Source organism: Tachypleus tridentatus, chromosome 1 (assembly GCF_004210375.1).
Source record: "Tachypleus tridentatus isolate NWPU-2018 chromosome 1, ASM421037v1, whole genome shotgun sequence".
Taxonomy (NCBI): Eukaryota; Metazoa; Arthropoda; class Merostomata; order Xiphosura; family Limulidae; genus Tachypleus; species Tachypleus tridentatus.
The window spans coordinates 47,470,234-47,487,142 of record NC_134825.1 but is presented as its reverse complement, the minus strand read 5'-3'; the positions used below and the strand labels follow the sequence as shown (position 1 = coordinate 47,487,142).

General features: G+C 33.8%; 1 protein-coding gene across 8 annotated transcripts in view; it reads left to right on the top strand.

Annotated features, from left to right (window-relative positions):
- Positions 1 to 16,909, top strand: part of LOC143247670 (cubilin-like) — a 54,442-nt gene that overhangs the window by 25,352 nt on the left and 12,181 nt on the right. For 4 of the 8 annotated variants that reach the window (XR_013026667.1, XR_013026666.1, XM_076496105.1 and 1 more), the window contains 5 exons: positions 3,898 to 4,091; positions 6,444 to 6,666; positions 8,417 to 8,634; positions 11,347 to 11,514; positions 16,650 to 16,763. Coding sequence is in view for 6 of the 8 variants with exons in the window: in XM_076496105.1 (XP_076352220.1) it covers positions 3,898 to 4,091; positions 6,444 to 6,666; positions 8,417 to 8,634; positions 11,347 to 11,514; positions 16,650 to 16,763 (917 nt within the window). In the remaining 2 variants the exon portion in view is untranslated. Of the gene's footprint in view, positions 1 to 3,897; positions 4,092 to 6,443; positions 6,667 to 8,416; positions 8,635 to 11,346; positions 11,515 to 16,649; positions 16,780 to 16,909 lie in introns of all 8 variants that reach the window. The other 4 variants (XM_076496066.1, XM_076496074.1, XM_076496057.1 and 1 more) reach the window with 1 other exon arrangement.

The window sequence follows — 16,909 nt, the reverse complement described above, 5'->3', positions numbered from 1 at the left end:
CCAACTGATATACTTGTTGCAAGACAGTCAGACATTGATTTGCCCGCACCAGGGTGTTGATTTTGTCGACGGCGTCCGTGGAAGGACGTCCAGGACGCTCATCATCTTCAATGGACTGTTCCTCAAAACGTTATGGAATCTAATGGTGAGTAGACTAACTCACAGCAAGTAATTCTGAAATCCGCCAAACGAAAAATCGCACTTCTTTTAGCTAATACACAAATGAAGATATCTGCAATCGGGAAATGGCGTCGTAAAGTAAGCCTAAAAAATGAAATAAATCGATACGTTATCGTTTAAAATGAAGATAGATCTAAATCACTTGAGCTATTTCCTAAAGTTGATAACTAAATAAAACTGAAGAAAATTTCTCTTCAACTTAACACTTGTTGTACAGCAAGTTGGGTAACATTTTATTCTAAGGGTAGGATCACCTAGAATATATCTTGCAGTTAAATTGTGGAAATGATACTAAACAAGAGTATTGCAGATTTTAGAGCAAATTGTTAACTGTAAATTAAATTATGGTTTTTTAATGATCAATGTTTCAACGAATATTAGCTATTTGTGTATATTTTGTGTGTTCCTTGTAGCAAAACTACATCGGGGTATCTGCCGAGTCCACCAATGGGGATCGAACGGTTGATTTTAGCGTTGTAAAACCATAGACTTACCACGGTACCAACTGGGACCATATACTGTAGAGAAAACAAATAGTGATAAAGTTAAGTAAACAAAATCAAACGGAAGTACTGCGCTAAAGACAACAAATGCAAACCTCTAACTAAGTATATCAGTTTATTATAACCTAAAACAAAAAACCTATAACAAAAAATAATATACAAAAAACGCTGCACTAATAAAAAAGATCCTAGGGTAGAAGCTATAATGTGAAATATAAAATGTACTATAGGTTTTGGAGGTGACTGTTTAAGTAGGACCCACACTACGGGTGGAGATACATTGTTTATATATATTAGGAATGTTAGATAACTAGTACTGCAATTGAAAACAGCTTCATTCGTAATGCGTTTTTAACATAAAGCATTGGATGTTCTATTAAACTCCGATATTGATTTTACACGAACAGAAAACTTCGTCAATTTGTAGTGAAACATATAATGGAACTAATAACGTCCTTCACTGGATAAAAGTAACGAAGGTTTTTTATTTTACTTCATTTGTATGTTTTTTAACTTATTACTGGATATAATTTTTTTGACTTTTCTTCTATCTTTTACAGTTAGCTTTGTCACATTAAGCATTGATTGGTTTGCATCATTGTGTAAGATAATAGAACATAATTTCTTTAGTACTGAAATTCTAAAGATAATTATATGACTTGAATTATCAATAGAAATAAAGAAATCAACTCACATGATTTTTAACTTTCTTGTCAAAGAAGCATCTATTTCAGAAACATTTCTGATATATACATCTTTACACTCTATCATGGTGTATTCACTTTGTCACCGAGTGGCGCAACGGTATGTCCTGCGGACTTAACATGCTAGAACTCGGGTTTCGATATTCGTTGTGCAGCTTTGTGCTTAATTACAAACAGCAAACAACAACAACATATTTACTCTCATTTTTATCCCCCGCTGGCACAGCGGTAAGTCTACGGATTTACAACTATAAAATCAGGGGTTTGATTCCCCTTGGTGAACTCAGCAGACAGCATGATGTGACTTTGCTACATGAAAACACACACACTTTTACATCCTCTCCACCATTGCGATCTCTAAATAAGGTCAAAACACCATCATCAGTAGAATCCACATTGTCCTTTTCATCATGTACAGTTTCATCATTCATGTTCACAATCTTCTCGTTGCAAGTTTTTCAACAGTCGTTGAAGCAGCCGTCAGCAATTTCGATCCATCGATTTGGAGCAGGCAGTGTTCCACTGAAGCTAAACATGAACTACATCATCGTTTTTGTGACTGATGATATAGTTCAGAAGAGGAAACCGAAACTGTTATTTCTTCAATGAGTATTTTATTTTTTTCTGACCAATATGAATTTACCCAATTTGCAGATAAGGCGGTGTCAAGATCCAATGAAAAATACAGCATCCTAAGGATCAGGTATTTGAGTCTCATTACCGAGTAAAAAATAGAAAAGAAAGAGACACGCTCTGAACTTCATCCTCTCCATTCATAACGGAAAAGTATTTTAATGCATCACACTATACACCGAATGCTTGTGCAGGAATACATATTTTGATAATATTTATTGCTTAACCATGAAAATGGTTTGTTTTGAATTTTGCGCAAAGCTACACTAGGGATATCTACGCCAGCCGTCCCTAATTTAGCAGTGTAAAGCTAGAGGGAAAGCGGCTAGTCATTACTATCCCCGCCAACTCTTGGGCTACTCTTTTAACAAAGAAAAGTGTCATTAACCGTCACATTATAACGCCCCATCCGGCTGGAAGGGCGAGCACGTTTGGTGTGACGGGGATTCGAACCCGCGACCCTCAGATTACGAGTCTAGTGCCTTAACAGCCTGGCCATGCCGGGCCTTATCATGACATAGTTTATTATATATACATGCATGTATTCTCCTTGGCAATTAGTAACTTGTACATAATTTATATGTGAAAATGCTTTTATTGGATGAATGTTGATTAACCGAAAATGCTATTGAAACATTTATTAATAAGTTGTTAATAAATTACTCTAGTCCCTTTAGAATGAAAATCTAATACATCAAGGTTTATCTACCACTTAAGTAATATCTCATTTTACTCCGTACGGTTACAAAGACTGTACATTCGATGGTTTTGTAATTTCCCAGAGAACATTATTTTAGTTCATTTTTGTCCAAAATTTTCAGTTTTCATTTGCTTATATGTAAAGTATTGTATATTCATTTTAACTGAGAACATCAGCTCGGTGTTCTACGATATTAGAGGTATATTAGTTTAAACGAAAAATATTTTTTGAGCTTTTCTCTTGTAAAAATTTCATGCAAATACAACATTTGCTTGAAAAGTATGAAATATACCTTTTAAGTTTTAAAATAGTTTAACAATTTTGTAAAATAGGTGAATTGTATAGATTGGTAGTTTGTTTTGAAAGATAAAACCTATGTTTCGAATTTGTTTATTTATTGAATTTCTCGCAAAGTTATTCGAGGGCTGAATGCACAGACGCCCCTAAATTTGAAGTGATTGACTTGATAGACAACTAGTCAATATCGCCCACCGCCAGTTCTTGGACTGCTCTTTGCTAAACATTGTTGGATTGAATATTATATAATAGCATCAACGGCTGAAAATATAAGCATATTTCAAAACAGGGTTCGATCCCGCACCCCTCAGGTTGCACATCAAGCACCATTATCACCAAAGCTTTCCAGACCTCTAGGTTTCGAGAATAAGTTTGTTAACTTTGAGTACATCAAATCGTAAACGATATAAATTATATAGGTGTTATTTTACACCGGGAGATGCTAACGAAAAATAATGTTTAATAGATATCAAATCATGTGAACACATTCCGTCAACATTTTATGACGTTTCTCATACCTTAATAATATCTAACAACTGCGATTACACAACTATCAAAGTTTTATTATTATTTGTCTTAATATTCACTTTTATTCGAGTTTTTAAATATGTTATTTTATTACAATATGAAAATAAAAATTGTAATGTCAAATAAAGTAGCAAATGAAATATATTGCTAATTTTCCTGGAATTAATTAATAAAAATAATAAGTACAATATCACAATCAAAACATTTTATTCGTATAATTATTTCATCTTAATTCTTGAATAAATAAAATGCATATGAAAAATAAAAGGGAAAATTTTTCATGTCAGCAATACCTTACTGTTAATTTTCATTGGTCTACAATTCTTTTAATTCAAACCTTTCCTCATATTAGGTGTAACGAGGCCTATCTTAAGCTCTATCTGCAGGGTCAGGAAGAAAGAAATGCAGTAGACGAGTATGATCACGTGTTTTGTGGAGAAACGACACCTCCCACTCTTGTGTCAGATGGTCCCCGACTCATGTTGATATTTAGCAGTGGTTCTTCTCAAGGAAAAGGATTTAAAGCAAGATATACCTTTGAAACTGGCAAGGCTTTTAATTTGTTTTTATTGACTGCATAAGTGTTACTCGCATTTATATAAATAATGTTTGTAACTATGTGTGAGCCTCCCGCTAGTACAGCGGTATGTCTTCGGATTTACAACGCTACAATCAGGGGTTCGATTCCCCTCGGTGGGCTGAGCAGATAGCCCGATGTGACTTTGCTATAAGAAAACACCCACACGAGTATGTCTAGGTTTTTTTTTTTGCTCTCTGTAATCTACTTATACAGTCATAAGAATCTAAACTGAAAAATTGTTCCAAGAGAACTTTTAATTTTCAGTCACCTAATACTACTTGAAATACATTGCATTAGTTCATTTTGTCGGAATTACGACAAAGAAGTGATATTAATCTCATTCTACACAATAAGTATTATAATGTAAGCCTCACTCTTTTCACGCACTCCATTTTAGGGTAGACAACACAATTTTATTTTATAGGCTAGGCTTACTGTTTGCTTTTTTCACACACGATATTCTAATTTTGCAGAGCTTTTTTGTGTGTGAGGTTAAATATATGATGTATTAATGAATAATCTGTAAATAAATAGGCCCATCATGCTATGTTCTAAATTAAATGTTAATTATCAAACAATTCGTAAAGTCTGCGTAGAATTTATTCCTGTAACGTATAAATTAACGGTAAGATTGCTGGTTCGATTAGCAGACTATGGACGCGTATATCAACGAAAAATTATAGTTTTACTCACCTACAAGTAAGTGTGACCTGCGCATTGAATGCAGCGAAAAAACAAAAAAACAGATAGATTTTGAGTTTTTTATATATATATAGATGACATGCGCGTAAAGCTTAATGATGTATCTACTAAATTTAAAATCAAAATGACATTGTACCTGCACAGTATGAGTTATACTAGTGCTATTAAATTTCAAATAAAAATTACCATATAGATATTAACCTTATATGTGAATTGGTTGTACTTGAGATTGTTTTTGTATAAAGAAAATGTAGTAAAACTTGTAGAAACTTATGAAATTTATCACAATATTTCTTTCTTTGTAGTTAGTACATAATGACCATGGTGAAAATGTGTAATTCCAACTTTAAAATATCATTTACATGCGAATAAAATGACTAATCATCTTTATACTTTACGTTTCTGGGACATACACTCGAGACTTGAAGTCACGCGGCATAGCTTTTGATCCTTCACCAAACTTTTCTAAGTAAGTGATTTTTCCAGACAAGTAAGGAATCTTATCGCTCTAATTCTCTCCAGAAACTCTTATACCTTTGGGTTCCAAATGACTCCTTTCTTCCACCAAAAAGGATACTAACGTATGTGTGTAAACGGACGATGCGTTACTTTGGGTACAAGATTAAATCTGAAGGTATTTTGGTTGGCTTCTTATAACAAAGCCATATCGGGCTATCTGCTGAGCCCACCGAGGGGAATCGAACCCCTGATTTTAGCGTTGTAAATCCGTAGACATACCGCTGTACTAGCGGGAGGCCTGAAGATAAGTTGGTAGAGATCCTGTGGAATGATCAACGGACAAGGACCTTTCTGGGTAGGACAGGCAGTATAATAAGGAATGGTACTTCATACATTTCTACCAAGTTTCGTCAAAATCCGATAATTTTTGCCTAGTTTATAGAGCACAAATAATGTGAAAAATTGGCCTCCATATTAACAGAAAGAGACATTTTGGATTTTCGTGATCTTGCTGTGACTTTGACACTCCACAAGCTAATGACTTTTAGCTGGATTATAGTCCAAAAATATACTGATTTTCGTCCAAATTCATATAGTCCATTTTGAGAAATCCTTCCGTTTCGTTAATAACATAGACCTGCGAATTCAAATTTCATAAAAATTATTTTGGTTCTAATAACAGTCTTTCTTTAATTCTGTTATAAATATTTTTTTCAAATAATACTTTTGTTTTTCTATTATGTAATTTTTTTTTACAAATTCGAACAAAAAATCTTACTTAGATCAAATTTGCAACAAATTTTATACAAATATAACAGAATGTGTTTGAGTTATTTACTTAACTTCTTGTTGCCACAGCGACGAATAACTAATACTGGAAAGTTAAAACACGATTCCAATATGCACACTCAAACAAATACTATATATAAATGACACGTCAAGTGACCTGCTAACCGTTTATGTATTAGCAATGTGTTTCTCGTGGGTTCTAGAATGATCGATAAGACTCTCACTTCGCGTTTGTCTAAAGAAATCTATAGTCAGTGGTTCTCAACATTTTAAGCATAACAAAAACCCTACAAGAGTGTTTTCTCAGACTAGTATTTTAGAACGCTAATCTTGAAAGACTATTATTTTAACATTTTCTATTCTTCTAGATTATAGGGTTCCTGGTACTCCATCTCCTAATAGAACCTGCCATTTTATATACAAAAGTGAGAGCAAGAAAACTGGCGATTTTAACTCTCCAAGATATCCTTCCAATTATCCTTCTAGTACTTATTGTCAGTATGTATTCAAGGGTCTTCCAGGGGAGCAGGTTCAGTTTGTCTTCAACTACTTCAAGACCAAGAGTTCTTTGATTTCTTCTCACGGGTACAAGTAGGTATTCACTAGATTACACAGTACAGAAAAATCTTCCTTGCATTCTGAGCAAATTAGAATTCACAATCTAAATATAGTTATGTATTTCAATACTGGAACGATTTTTAATAACATTTGTTTAAAAATATTTCTTTCTGTTGCACTTGTATTTTAGCACTCTCTTTATCAGTGTAGACAGCAGCTTATGTTTCTCCCTAATTCGTTTTCTTACAGCATTCACCAAGTAACCTCATTTACCAATAGTTTACATTTCAAATAAAGATTTTTGTACTTGTTTTTAGTGCACTGTTTTGTTTTTTTCAGTCGCTTACGTTTCTGTTTCAATCTCATTCACTGGTGTGGTATTGTATACCCAGAAGTTTACTTTTCGAGACCAATTGTCATTAAAACACCCTTTCCTTATACTTTTATACACTATCGTTCTTAGTAAATTTTACTTATTCCTATAACTCAGTGAGTCCCGTTTGCTGGGTCGTTCAGGTTTCTGATTGACTTCGTTGTAGTTGTTTTAAGATTCGGTATCTGGATGTAACAAGTCGATTACGTTTTTCTTCAGGTGTCTATTACACGTTTTGTTAAAACGCATCTCTTATTAATTTCACGAACTAAGTATGCTACACGTTTGTGTTGGAAAGCATTACAGTTTTCTTAGGGCACTATTTTATCAGTTTTGTATATCAAGTTATTTTATTGTACTCTTAGTTAGAACACACTCTTCTCTTGGCCTCGCCTACCCAGTTCCTGGTATTTAAGTCTATTATATTCTTTCTTAGAAAGCTTTTCCTATCTTCCCGCGTAACTAGTCCTTTACTTTTTGGTTGGAGTCAGTTGTACTTTGCTTTGTGAACATTTCAATTGGCCTTGGGTATCTAGCATATTAATTTTCTGTCGGGATAAGCTATAATTGTTTTAGACGTTCTTTGATTAGTTTCTTGGAGTAAGTTACTTATATCTTTGTAGCATTCTTTTTTAATTAACTTTAAAATATTTTTTCTACTCATAAAACCTGTTTCTCCACTTTTCTCTTGAAGTCTCGTATTTGTCGTGAGAACACTGTCCTGTTAATCACGTGTATAATAACTGCTTTAATACTAAAACAAATATTTATATCTTTATTTATGCTGGAATATGTATTTAACTAATGCAGTTTTCTATTAAAATTATTTGTATTTAAATTTATGGTACCCTTTTATTACTATTTTATTTCCATTGTTATGTTAGAGCTAGTGTAACTGGACACTTCCTTTTTTACACCCAATCATGAAAAATAAAATAGTTCACTTGATATAAGATCATTTGCAACTTGTGATGAAATATATTACAAAAACGAGTATAGGAGAGCAAATTTTCAACTTGGTAAACCTGAATAAAACTTTGTAATTCAAATGAAATATACTTAAATTATATACTTAACAATTAAATAACTCTTATAATTTGTAAATTTAGCCCACAGGTAATTACTTTATGTTTAGTTTTAAAAAAGCTGCCAACCAGATTAAAGTTAATATTAATAATGTAATTGAATCCAACAATATAAACCTATAGAGAGTGTAATGTATTGATTTATCAATTGGTCACCTCGTTTCAGCCTTGTGTAAATGTTTATAGGTTTGTCATTTTTTTCTGTTATTTATGCTTACCGAAAAAATAGGTATGTGAATATTTCAAAGTATAATGGGACTTTTTATTATTCATTTCGCATGAAATTGTTTATGGGATAATATCTTGACTACATTAATCGTTTTAGTGAAATGTGTACAGAGGACTGGATTGAAATATACGAAGTGTATCCTAGCGGTAGAGAAAACAAGTTTGGTAGATATTGCTCTAGAACTGCTCCTGGACCTGTAGTCTCCGATGTAGGCGTACATGATATGAAAGTCATGCTCAATACAGATAACAGTGATGTTGCTAGCGGTTTTAGCGCCACCTACTTATTCTTCCCGTCAAAGCCCAAGTTCTCTGGTTCGTGTTTTTCTTTAAGATTATTTATTTGGAAACTTAATGTTTGTATCTTTTTTCATACATAAGTGCAACATTAGGTATTTTTAATAATATAACTTAATCCTTAAAATACTGTACATTAAATTACATATTATTTCTTTTTTTATACTCTGGTGGTTTGGCGCAACATGTGTGGTAAAAGTTTATTTCAAAAGTTAATTTTATGCGATCATACTCTAATCTACATTATCTACAGAAATATTGAAGGCGAGTCTAAAGAGGTTATAACTTCATTCTACAGGTAAGCCACATTTAGAATATTGTGTTCAGTCTTGGGCTACTTACCATAACAAAGACATTGACATGTTGGAAACGGTTCAGAGGATGATTACTAGATGGTTTCCTCGGATGAAGGGTCTGTCATACGAGGAGAAGCGCAAATCTCTCAAATTTTGTCTTGAAAAAAAAGAATATTTAGGGAGAATCTGACTGAGGTGTTTAGGAGAGGGAGAATCTGACTGAAGTGTTTAGGATTGTAAAAGGAACCAATAATGTTGATCCATCATTTTTTTATCAGTGAGAACAGTAGAACTAGGGAACACAATATAAATTTCGACAAGGTAAAAGTAATCCTTAGCTAAGAGAGTTTTATTTTTCTGAAAATAGATGGTTGGCCTTCAGAATTGATTGCCTTTAGATATTGTAGAGGAACTAAATTTAAATGAGTTCAAGAAAAAGCTTGATAAGTATATGAATGAATGATAAGGGTGATCTTAAGATATATCTTAATTACGTTAATTTAATTTAGAGAATGGAACAGCCGAGGTGGACCAATAGGTCCTATGAACGCCCAAATATTTTGTGTTATGTTATTGTTTGTGTTCACGCTATATTTTGTGGTACAATGTTATACTGTTTGTTTATTTATTTATCGGGCTAAATTTTGAAACGTACTAATTTCTTTTTTTCTCACTTTATTTTAGGCCACATGTAACTGTCATTCACATTTCATGTTTACTTTTGTATTACATTACAGTAAACTATTTTTGACCCGTTTCGTATGTTTTGTAGCCTTACGAACATTCTACTGCTTCTAACGACTGTCAATAATTATTTTTCATATCTAAAGTGTTATGAAAGCTAAAAACCAGACTAAAATTTGAACTTTTTAATGGCTCAGCATGGCATGATAATTAGGGCACTCGACTCGCAATCTGAGAGTTGCAGGTTCAAATCCCCATTCCAGCAAATACGCTCGTCCTTTCAGCCGTGGGACTGTTATAATGTGACTGTCAATCCCACTATTTGTTCATAACACTATGTAACAGTTTTTTACTTTTTTTATACCTCGGCGGAAAGTGTTATTTCCCAATTGCTTATGGCTAAAATAAATGGAAAAGACACATTTTTTTTTCAAACTTTGCTTTTGTGATCTGGGAGCGTATAACGAAAACATGATGCGAGACTGTATTTGGGGACTGATACGTGAAAGTGATTTACATTACAGTCGCAAATCTCGAAAAACTACTTACTTCTAAACATTTTTGTATAACGTTCAGTATAAATACATGTAAATCTTGATTCACATGTTGTTTTATTCAGATCTTACGTGAATAAAAATGTGCAAATTTGCCCGGTTTTACATAGAAAATAGGTTAATTTCATTATCCAGGCCACAAAAGCAAAGTTTGAAGAGAATAGTGGCCATTTTCTGTACTTTTACAACATAAGCAGTTAAGAAATAACACATACTATCCAGGAACAAAATTTGTGTTACATAGTGTAATAGAATGCTTTGTCGCCTATCCAGTTACATTTTGTTTTAAGTCCATTATATTCTTTCTTAGAAAGCTTTCCTATCCTAAAATCAGGGATTCGATTCCCCTCGGTGAACTCAGCAGGTAGCCCGATGTGGCTTTGCTAAAAGAAAACACACACACACGCTTTCCTATCTTCCCACGTAACTAGTTCTTTACTTTTTGGTTGGAATCAGTTTGTTTGTTTTTTTACTCTGTAAACATTTCAGTTGACCTCGGGGACCTGGCATATTGATTTTCTGTCGGGATAGGCTAAAGTTGTTTTAGACGTTCGATTAGTTTCTTGTAGTAAATTACTTATGTTTTTGTAGCATTCTTTTTACTTTACTTTCAAACATTTATCAATTCGTGAATCCATTTTTCCACTTTTCTTGGAATCTTGTATTTGTTGCTTATATTCCAATATAAAGCATGTGTTTTATGTTTTATCTACAATATTTCATATTGCCAAAAGCTGGCAGTGGTGGTGGAGGTGATAACTATTTGCACTCTCAGTAGTTTTTCACCATTAAATTAGAAAGAACTAGCCCTCGTGCAGCTATGTGGGAAATTTAAAACGACCAATCAATCATTTGTTTATGGTAAAACTGCTAAGGCTATCTGCCGCTGTTCGTAATTTGGAACAGAAATTGGTTAACACCCCACCGAAAATTCTTGAATTACTCTTTACCAACGGATAGTGTGGTTGAACATCACACGAAAACGCTTCTATGACTGAAAGGGCAAGCACGCTCGACTCTGTGTTTCCGTTTTTTGACCCAACGCTGGTGAGTCAAATACCTTAACAACCATCAAACCAATAGGTCTTCAACACTCAACTTATTTTTCTTCACATTTAATTCTTCTGAGAGGTTTATTATTTGTCTGTTTTGTACAACAAATTATGCAAGTGTTTCTTTTATTTTTGGTATTGTAGATTGTGGAGGGAATATGACGGGAACCTCTAATGGAATAATTACCAGTCCCGGATTCCCTTCCGCATACGAACCACACCGACAGATATGTAACTGGCATATTACCGTCCAACCGTTTCACAAGGTTTTGCTATCGTTTAATTACTTCTTGATCGAAGGAGACCCTCTAGGTAAGAAACGGTGTTTTCGCTTTATCTTTTTTTTTTTTTCAGTTCACTTAAAGCCTTTGTATGTTTTTTACTTAATAGTAACGAGGAAAGTTCTGCCAGGTTTTCCACGTATTGAGAAATATAATACGTAACTTAATGTACAAGAAGTAAATTTATTAGATTGATCACGTATTAAAGAAATAATGTTGATCATAATTCCAAATTTACAAAGTATATAGTCACGATATGTGTCAAGCTTTCAGTCAGTACAAGTCTGTTGTACATACACGTGGAAAAACAGATACGTTACTCAAGAAATGTCCACTTCGGTTTCACTTTGGCTCTGACAAGTCAGAATGCAAAGCGATGCTCATGTAAAGAATGAAAATACTTTTGTCTACCGTACAATTTGCAACATGCACAACCTTCACAATCTACAGTCTTCTAAATACGTATCTAAAATTGTTGTTTTTTCAGTATCCCTGTGTATTTATCTTGTATTTTCTCCACTCTAACAAGAACTGTTGTGAAGTTAGTAATGTATTTCTAACTTGAAAATTTTAACTCTGACACCAAGTTCATATATCATGTCGAATAGCACTCTGTGAAAGGTTGTGACATGCACACTTTAAATCCAGTCGGTGCAATGTAATTTATACGTATAAATAGATACGTAAAAAAACCAAAGTTGATAACACAATAAAATATACAGTAACTATTCGGAAATAATATATATATATATATATATATATAACCATCTATAGAATAGATTCTTCTTGTTTGTAATTAAGCACAAAGACACACAAGGGGCTATCTGTGCTCTGCCCATCAGGTATCGAAATCCGGTTTCTAGCGTTGTAAGTCCGCAGACATATTGCTGTGACATTGCGGAGCCTATTGAGTAGATGAGTCCTTCATTGTCGTTGTTTGAATGAAGTGAGAACAAACGTTAATTAACGATAAATAATTATTTAAATAGTCTGTAGAAATAAATACATAAACGTTTTTTGAGAATGTACTTTTTCAAAGTACCTAACAACATAATTAAAACTCAGAAACTTATACAAATAACCACATCTCTAATTCTTCACAAAATGTAGAATGACAGGTTACTCTTTCCGAACCGTTAGATCTCAATATTTTATTCAGCCCAAAATGTAAAAATAAAAGTCGTCGATATGCTTTTCTTCCACTTCAACGGTTCCATTAGACGATTACAGGTAGTTCTCGATTTGCCCGGCATGGCCAGGTGGGCTGAGGCGTTCGATACGTAATCTGAGGGTCGCGGGTTCGAATCGCCGTCGCACCAAACATACTAGCCCTTTCAGCCGTGGGAACTTATAATGTTACGGTTAATCCCACTAGTCGTTGGTAAAAGAGTAGCCCAAGAGTTGACGGTGGGTGGTGGTGACTAGCTGCCTTTCTTCTGCTAAATTAGGGACAGCTAGCGCAGATAGCCCTCGTGTAGCTTTGCGCTAAATTCAAAAACAAAAAAAAAGTTCTCGATTTATTCGATACTTATCTCAGGACGGCTGGTATGGATATATCTTTACCAAAATAAAACAGAGAACAACACTTAGTCCTTCTTAAGTCATCTTCTGAAGATAATCTAGGAAGGTCGAAACGTTGTTCTCTGCTTTATTAGTAAAAGTGTTAATATCTATGCTAGTCGTCCTGAGATCCAAACTATCAATTTATTTACGGTGCTATATCTACCGCCTATGTCACGTAGTCAACATAATATATCTATAGAAAACTTCAACTCCACCGTGAAACAGGATAAATTGATTTTAATGACTTTGTTGTATGACCGAATGGACTCCATCACCTTCTGGCTACTGTACAGATAAGCGTAAATATTATTGTAATTGTAGTGTCAGTTCAACTATCTTGTGTCGCGTTTCCGCAGGTGTTATCGTAATAAATTGCCTGCATCGGCTAAACTTTCAAGCACAAAGCGAGTAAATGTTCCTATTTGTACAGTCACAATAGACAAATTGCTCGAAAATCGCGCGAATCCGAATTTGCAAGCGCGTAAATCGAGAAATGATATTATTCCATCGATCGCATTAAACAAAAAATGCTTAAAACGAATTCGCGTAAATCGAAAACTACCTACACCCTTGTGCAAATTAACTGAACCAAGTGGTCATTTTACAACATTTTCAGCATGGCGGCCGGTGTAGGCTCGCTGGACCCGCTGATTTCCTTTAATAGTAAGTTTTTCACACAGATGGCGTCATTAGCTGTGTTTTGCAGTACGGTTGATCTATTTTTGGGATATATGACGAAATTTTGAGGAATATTACGTCATTGGAAATTCCGTTACAAGGGCAAGGAGACCAGTCAAAAACAACTTCTTACCAACTCAATGAAGAAAAAACAGTATCAATGGGGTCTGAAATACAAGAACTGGACGCAAGAACAATAGAAGAAGGTGTTATTCAGTGATGAGACTCATTTCTTCGTACAGGGTCAAAGAAGTCTGCATGTTCGCAGATCTCCAGGTGAGAAACTTCGAGAATCTCACATCATTCAGTTCGTAAAACATCCCTTGAAGAAGATGTTTTGGGGCTTTTTCAGCTACTATGGCGTCGGAGGCAAACATATCGCAGAGGCAAGAGTCGTTCCAGAATTGAAAAAGAGATTTCCAGATGGATCTGGCATTTTTCAGCAAGATCTGGCTCCGTGCCACACATCGAAACTTTTGAAGAATTTTATGACTACAACGCGAATAAAGGTGCTGGAGTGGCCTGGAAACTCTCCGAACTTAAATCCTATTGAAAATCTTTGGGCGATTTGTAAAGAAAGACTTTGGGGAAAAGACTGTGTTACGAAAGATAAGCTAATTGAGGTCATGATTGAGGTGTGGTACCGCGATCCAAAAATGACTAAAGATTGTAGTCAACTTGTGGATTTGACGCCAAAGCGGATTAATGATCTTCTGAAAAATAAAGGCGGTCATATGATGTATTAATTTGTGAGTAATTTTTGAATTATCAGAAATAAAACGCAAAAAATTGAAAAATCGTAATTTTCTGTCTTGTTTCAATTAATTTGCACAAGGGCGTATATTTACAAAGAGCAAAATACAGGATGCCCCAAAATTATTTTTCTCATTTTAGAATTTAATAAGGAAATTAGTAAAGAAACGCAACCACACAATTTTAACATCTTGTAAGTTGTATCCCAACACAAACAGTTTTGTTAACACGCTTTACCTCATAAAACGACAATCTTGCAAGAAAAGGCTTATAATGTAGTTTGATATGAATGGTGGGCCAATACGTACTGATCTTTGTAGAATAATCTTAGAATATCCTTTTTGTGTCATATGCGTAATTTCATTTTTTTTCAATATGTTGATTTTGATATTTTGTTTTCCCTTCCTGTTATTTAATGATAATCATTTAGCTACAAGTGAACCAGTAACTGCGGGTGATAGAACGACATGAAAGGCAGAGAAACTTTAGCCTCCGGCAAAACAGATTTGTATATGTTTTGTGTTCTAAGGTTTGCAGGAACGAATATTATTCTAGATTCTAGAATAGTGTTTCCCAAAGTGTGGTCCGTCACCCAATAGTGGTCCATGAAATAAAATTATAGTCTGCAGTAAACTAAAAAAATTAAATTAAATTATTTTACCGCTTTCACTACCATCTGCCATTTTTAAACTTTCTCCAAAACCTTGTTATATATTAAAGAAAAATGTAGTTAACCCAGTTAATATAAATATATTCTAATAAAATTAATATTTTCAAATATATCATAATTTAAATTTTCATTTCATTGAACTTGGATTTCTCAGTATTTTATCTAAACTAATATAATAGAAAGGAAAAGTGAAAGTTTGTACATGAAACTACGAAACTACAGAATTCACAAGTTGGCAGTTGCCTTTATACCTTCACTCCCTCAGAAATTAAAGTGTTCTCACACAGTGCGATTTAGAGATCATAAGATTAAGTTTTACTGTGTTGATAACTTTGATATTCTTGTGAAATGCCATAAATTTATTCCACATGTTAGCTAGACAGGTCCCCTTGCTGAGTCCAAGCCACAGTTTACTATAAAACATCTATATATTTTATAATCAATGATGTATTGATAGAACTATTACTTCCAGCTTGATTTTAAAGACTTAGCCATGTCTTATCGGGTTATCTAATTATGTATTTAAGGAGGCAGGCTTCAAGAAAAATTACAAAAAAAAATCAATCCCTCGTTGGAAGAGTTTGGGAAACGTTGCTCTCGAATATATTTAGAAATTATCGAACCTTTCATTTATTAATTTTGAAACGCAAATAATGTATACTTAAGTAAAACATAAATGTAAGACTTAAATACAATTTAACTATATCTCTAACTATAACATTAACAGAAAAAACAACTGTAAGGGCTATAGTCGATCTAATAGCCAAATATATTACTGGCAATTACATGTACTCCGTGACATGACTACGAGACAGTTTCAAAATGATTTGGATTATCGTGTAAAATGACGCAGTTTTGAATTTACAGCTTCAATTAAGCAGAATGAGAGAATATTTCCAAAATAGAGAATTAAAAATTACCATATCGAAAAACCAACAAGTAACTTTCGGAAAATTAAAAAGAACCATCAAAGCTATATATGTAAGGAACTCTCCTTTATACTGCCACATCCGTCAAATTTTTAGCACTAATATATGATTCGACTCTGATATGACTAAGTAATTTAAATAATATCAGAACCAAAATTTGGAAACAAACTAACTATGCTAGAAGTCTACTTGGCATTTCAGTAAAAACTGTTTGATTTGGACTACAAGATGTTGAAAACTGCATGTTTGTATTTCTTTAATTATTAAATGTTAAAATAGAAAAGATAATTTTGGGCCTGTACATTTAACTACTCATTCCTAACTCCAGCATGTCTCAACATGTCTTTATTCCCCAAATATTAAAAGGCTTAACTGCTTTCTTCTTTCGTCCTTAGAGGGTTTAATTACTGCTATTTGAAACGCAAAAATAAATTTCGTCTATCTTTTTTTTACTAACTTAAAAAAAAAATTAAATATTTGGTGACATTCGTCTTCGACCATTCACAAATGTATCACTAATTCTTAATTCCATCGTCCATAATAGAAACTTATAGTGAATGTCTTTCTCCACAGAGAGAGGTTGTCCAGGAGCTGTAGTAAGAGTGTGGAGCAACCTAAGCCTACCACCGATGGAGCTTTGTGGTGAAAGAATGTCAAACCAGACCCATCAAATACTCTCGTCCTCAAGTGAGTTAAAACTCCAGTAAGTGTTCTCAACGGCTCAACAGGATATTTAAGATGACAAAGATTTCAAAACCCAGACCATATCTTTATCCACCTCAAAGGGGAACATAAAACACAATCTCTTTCTTAACCTGTTAATACACAGTATA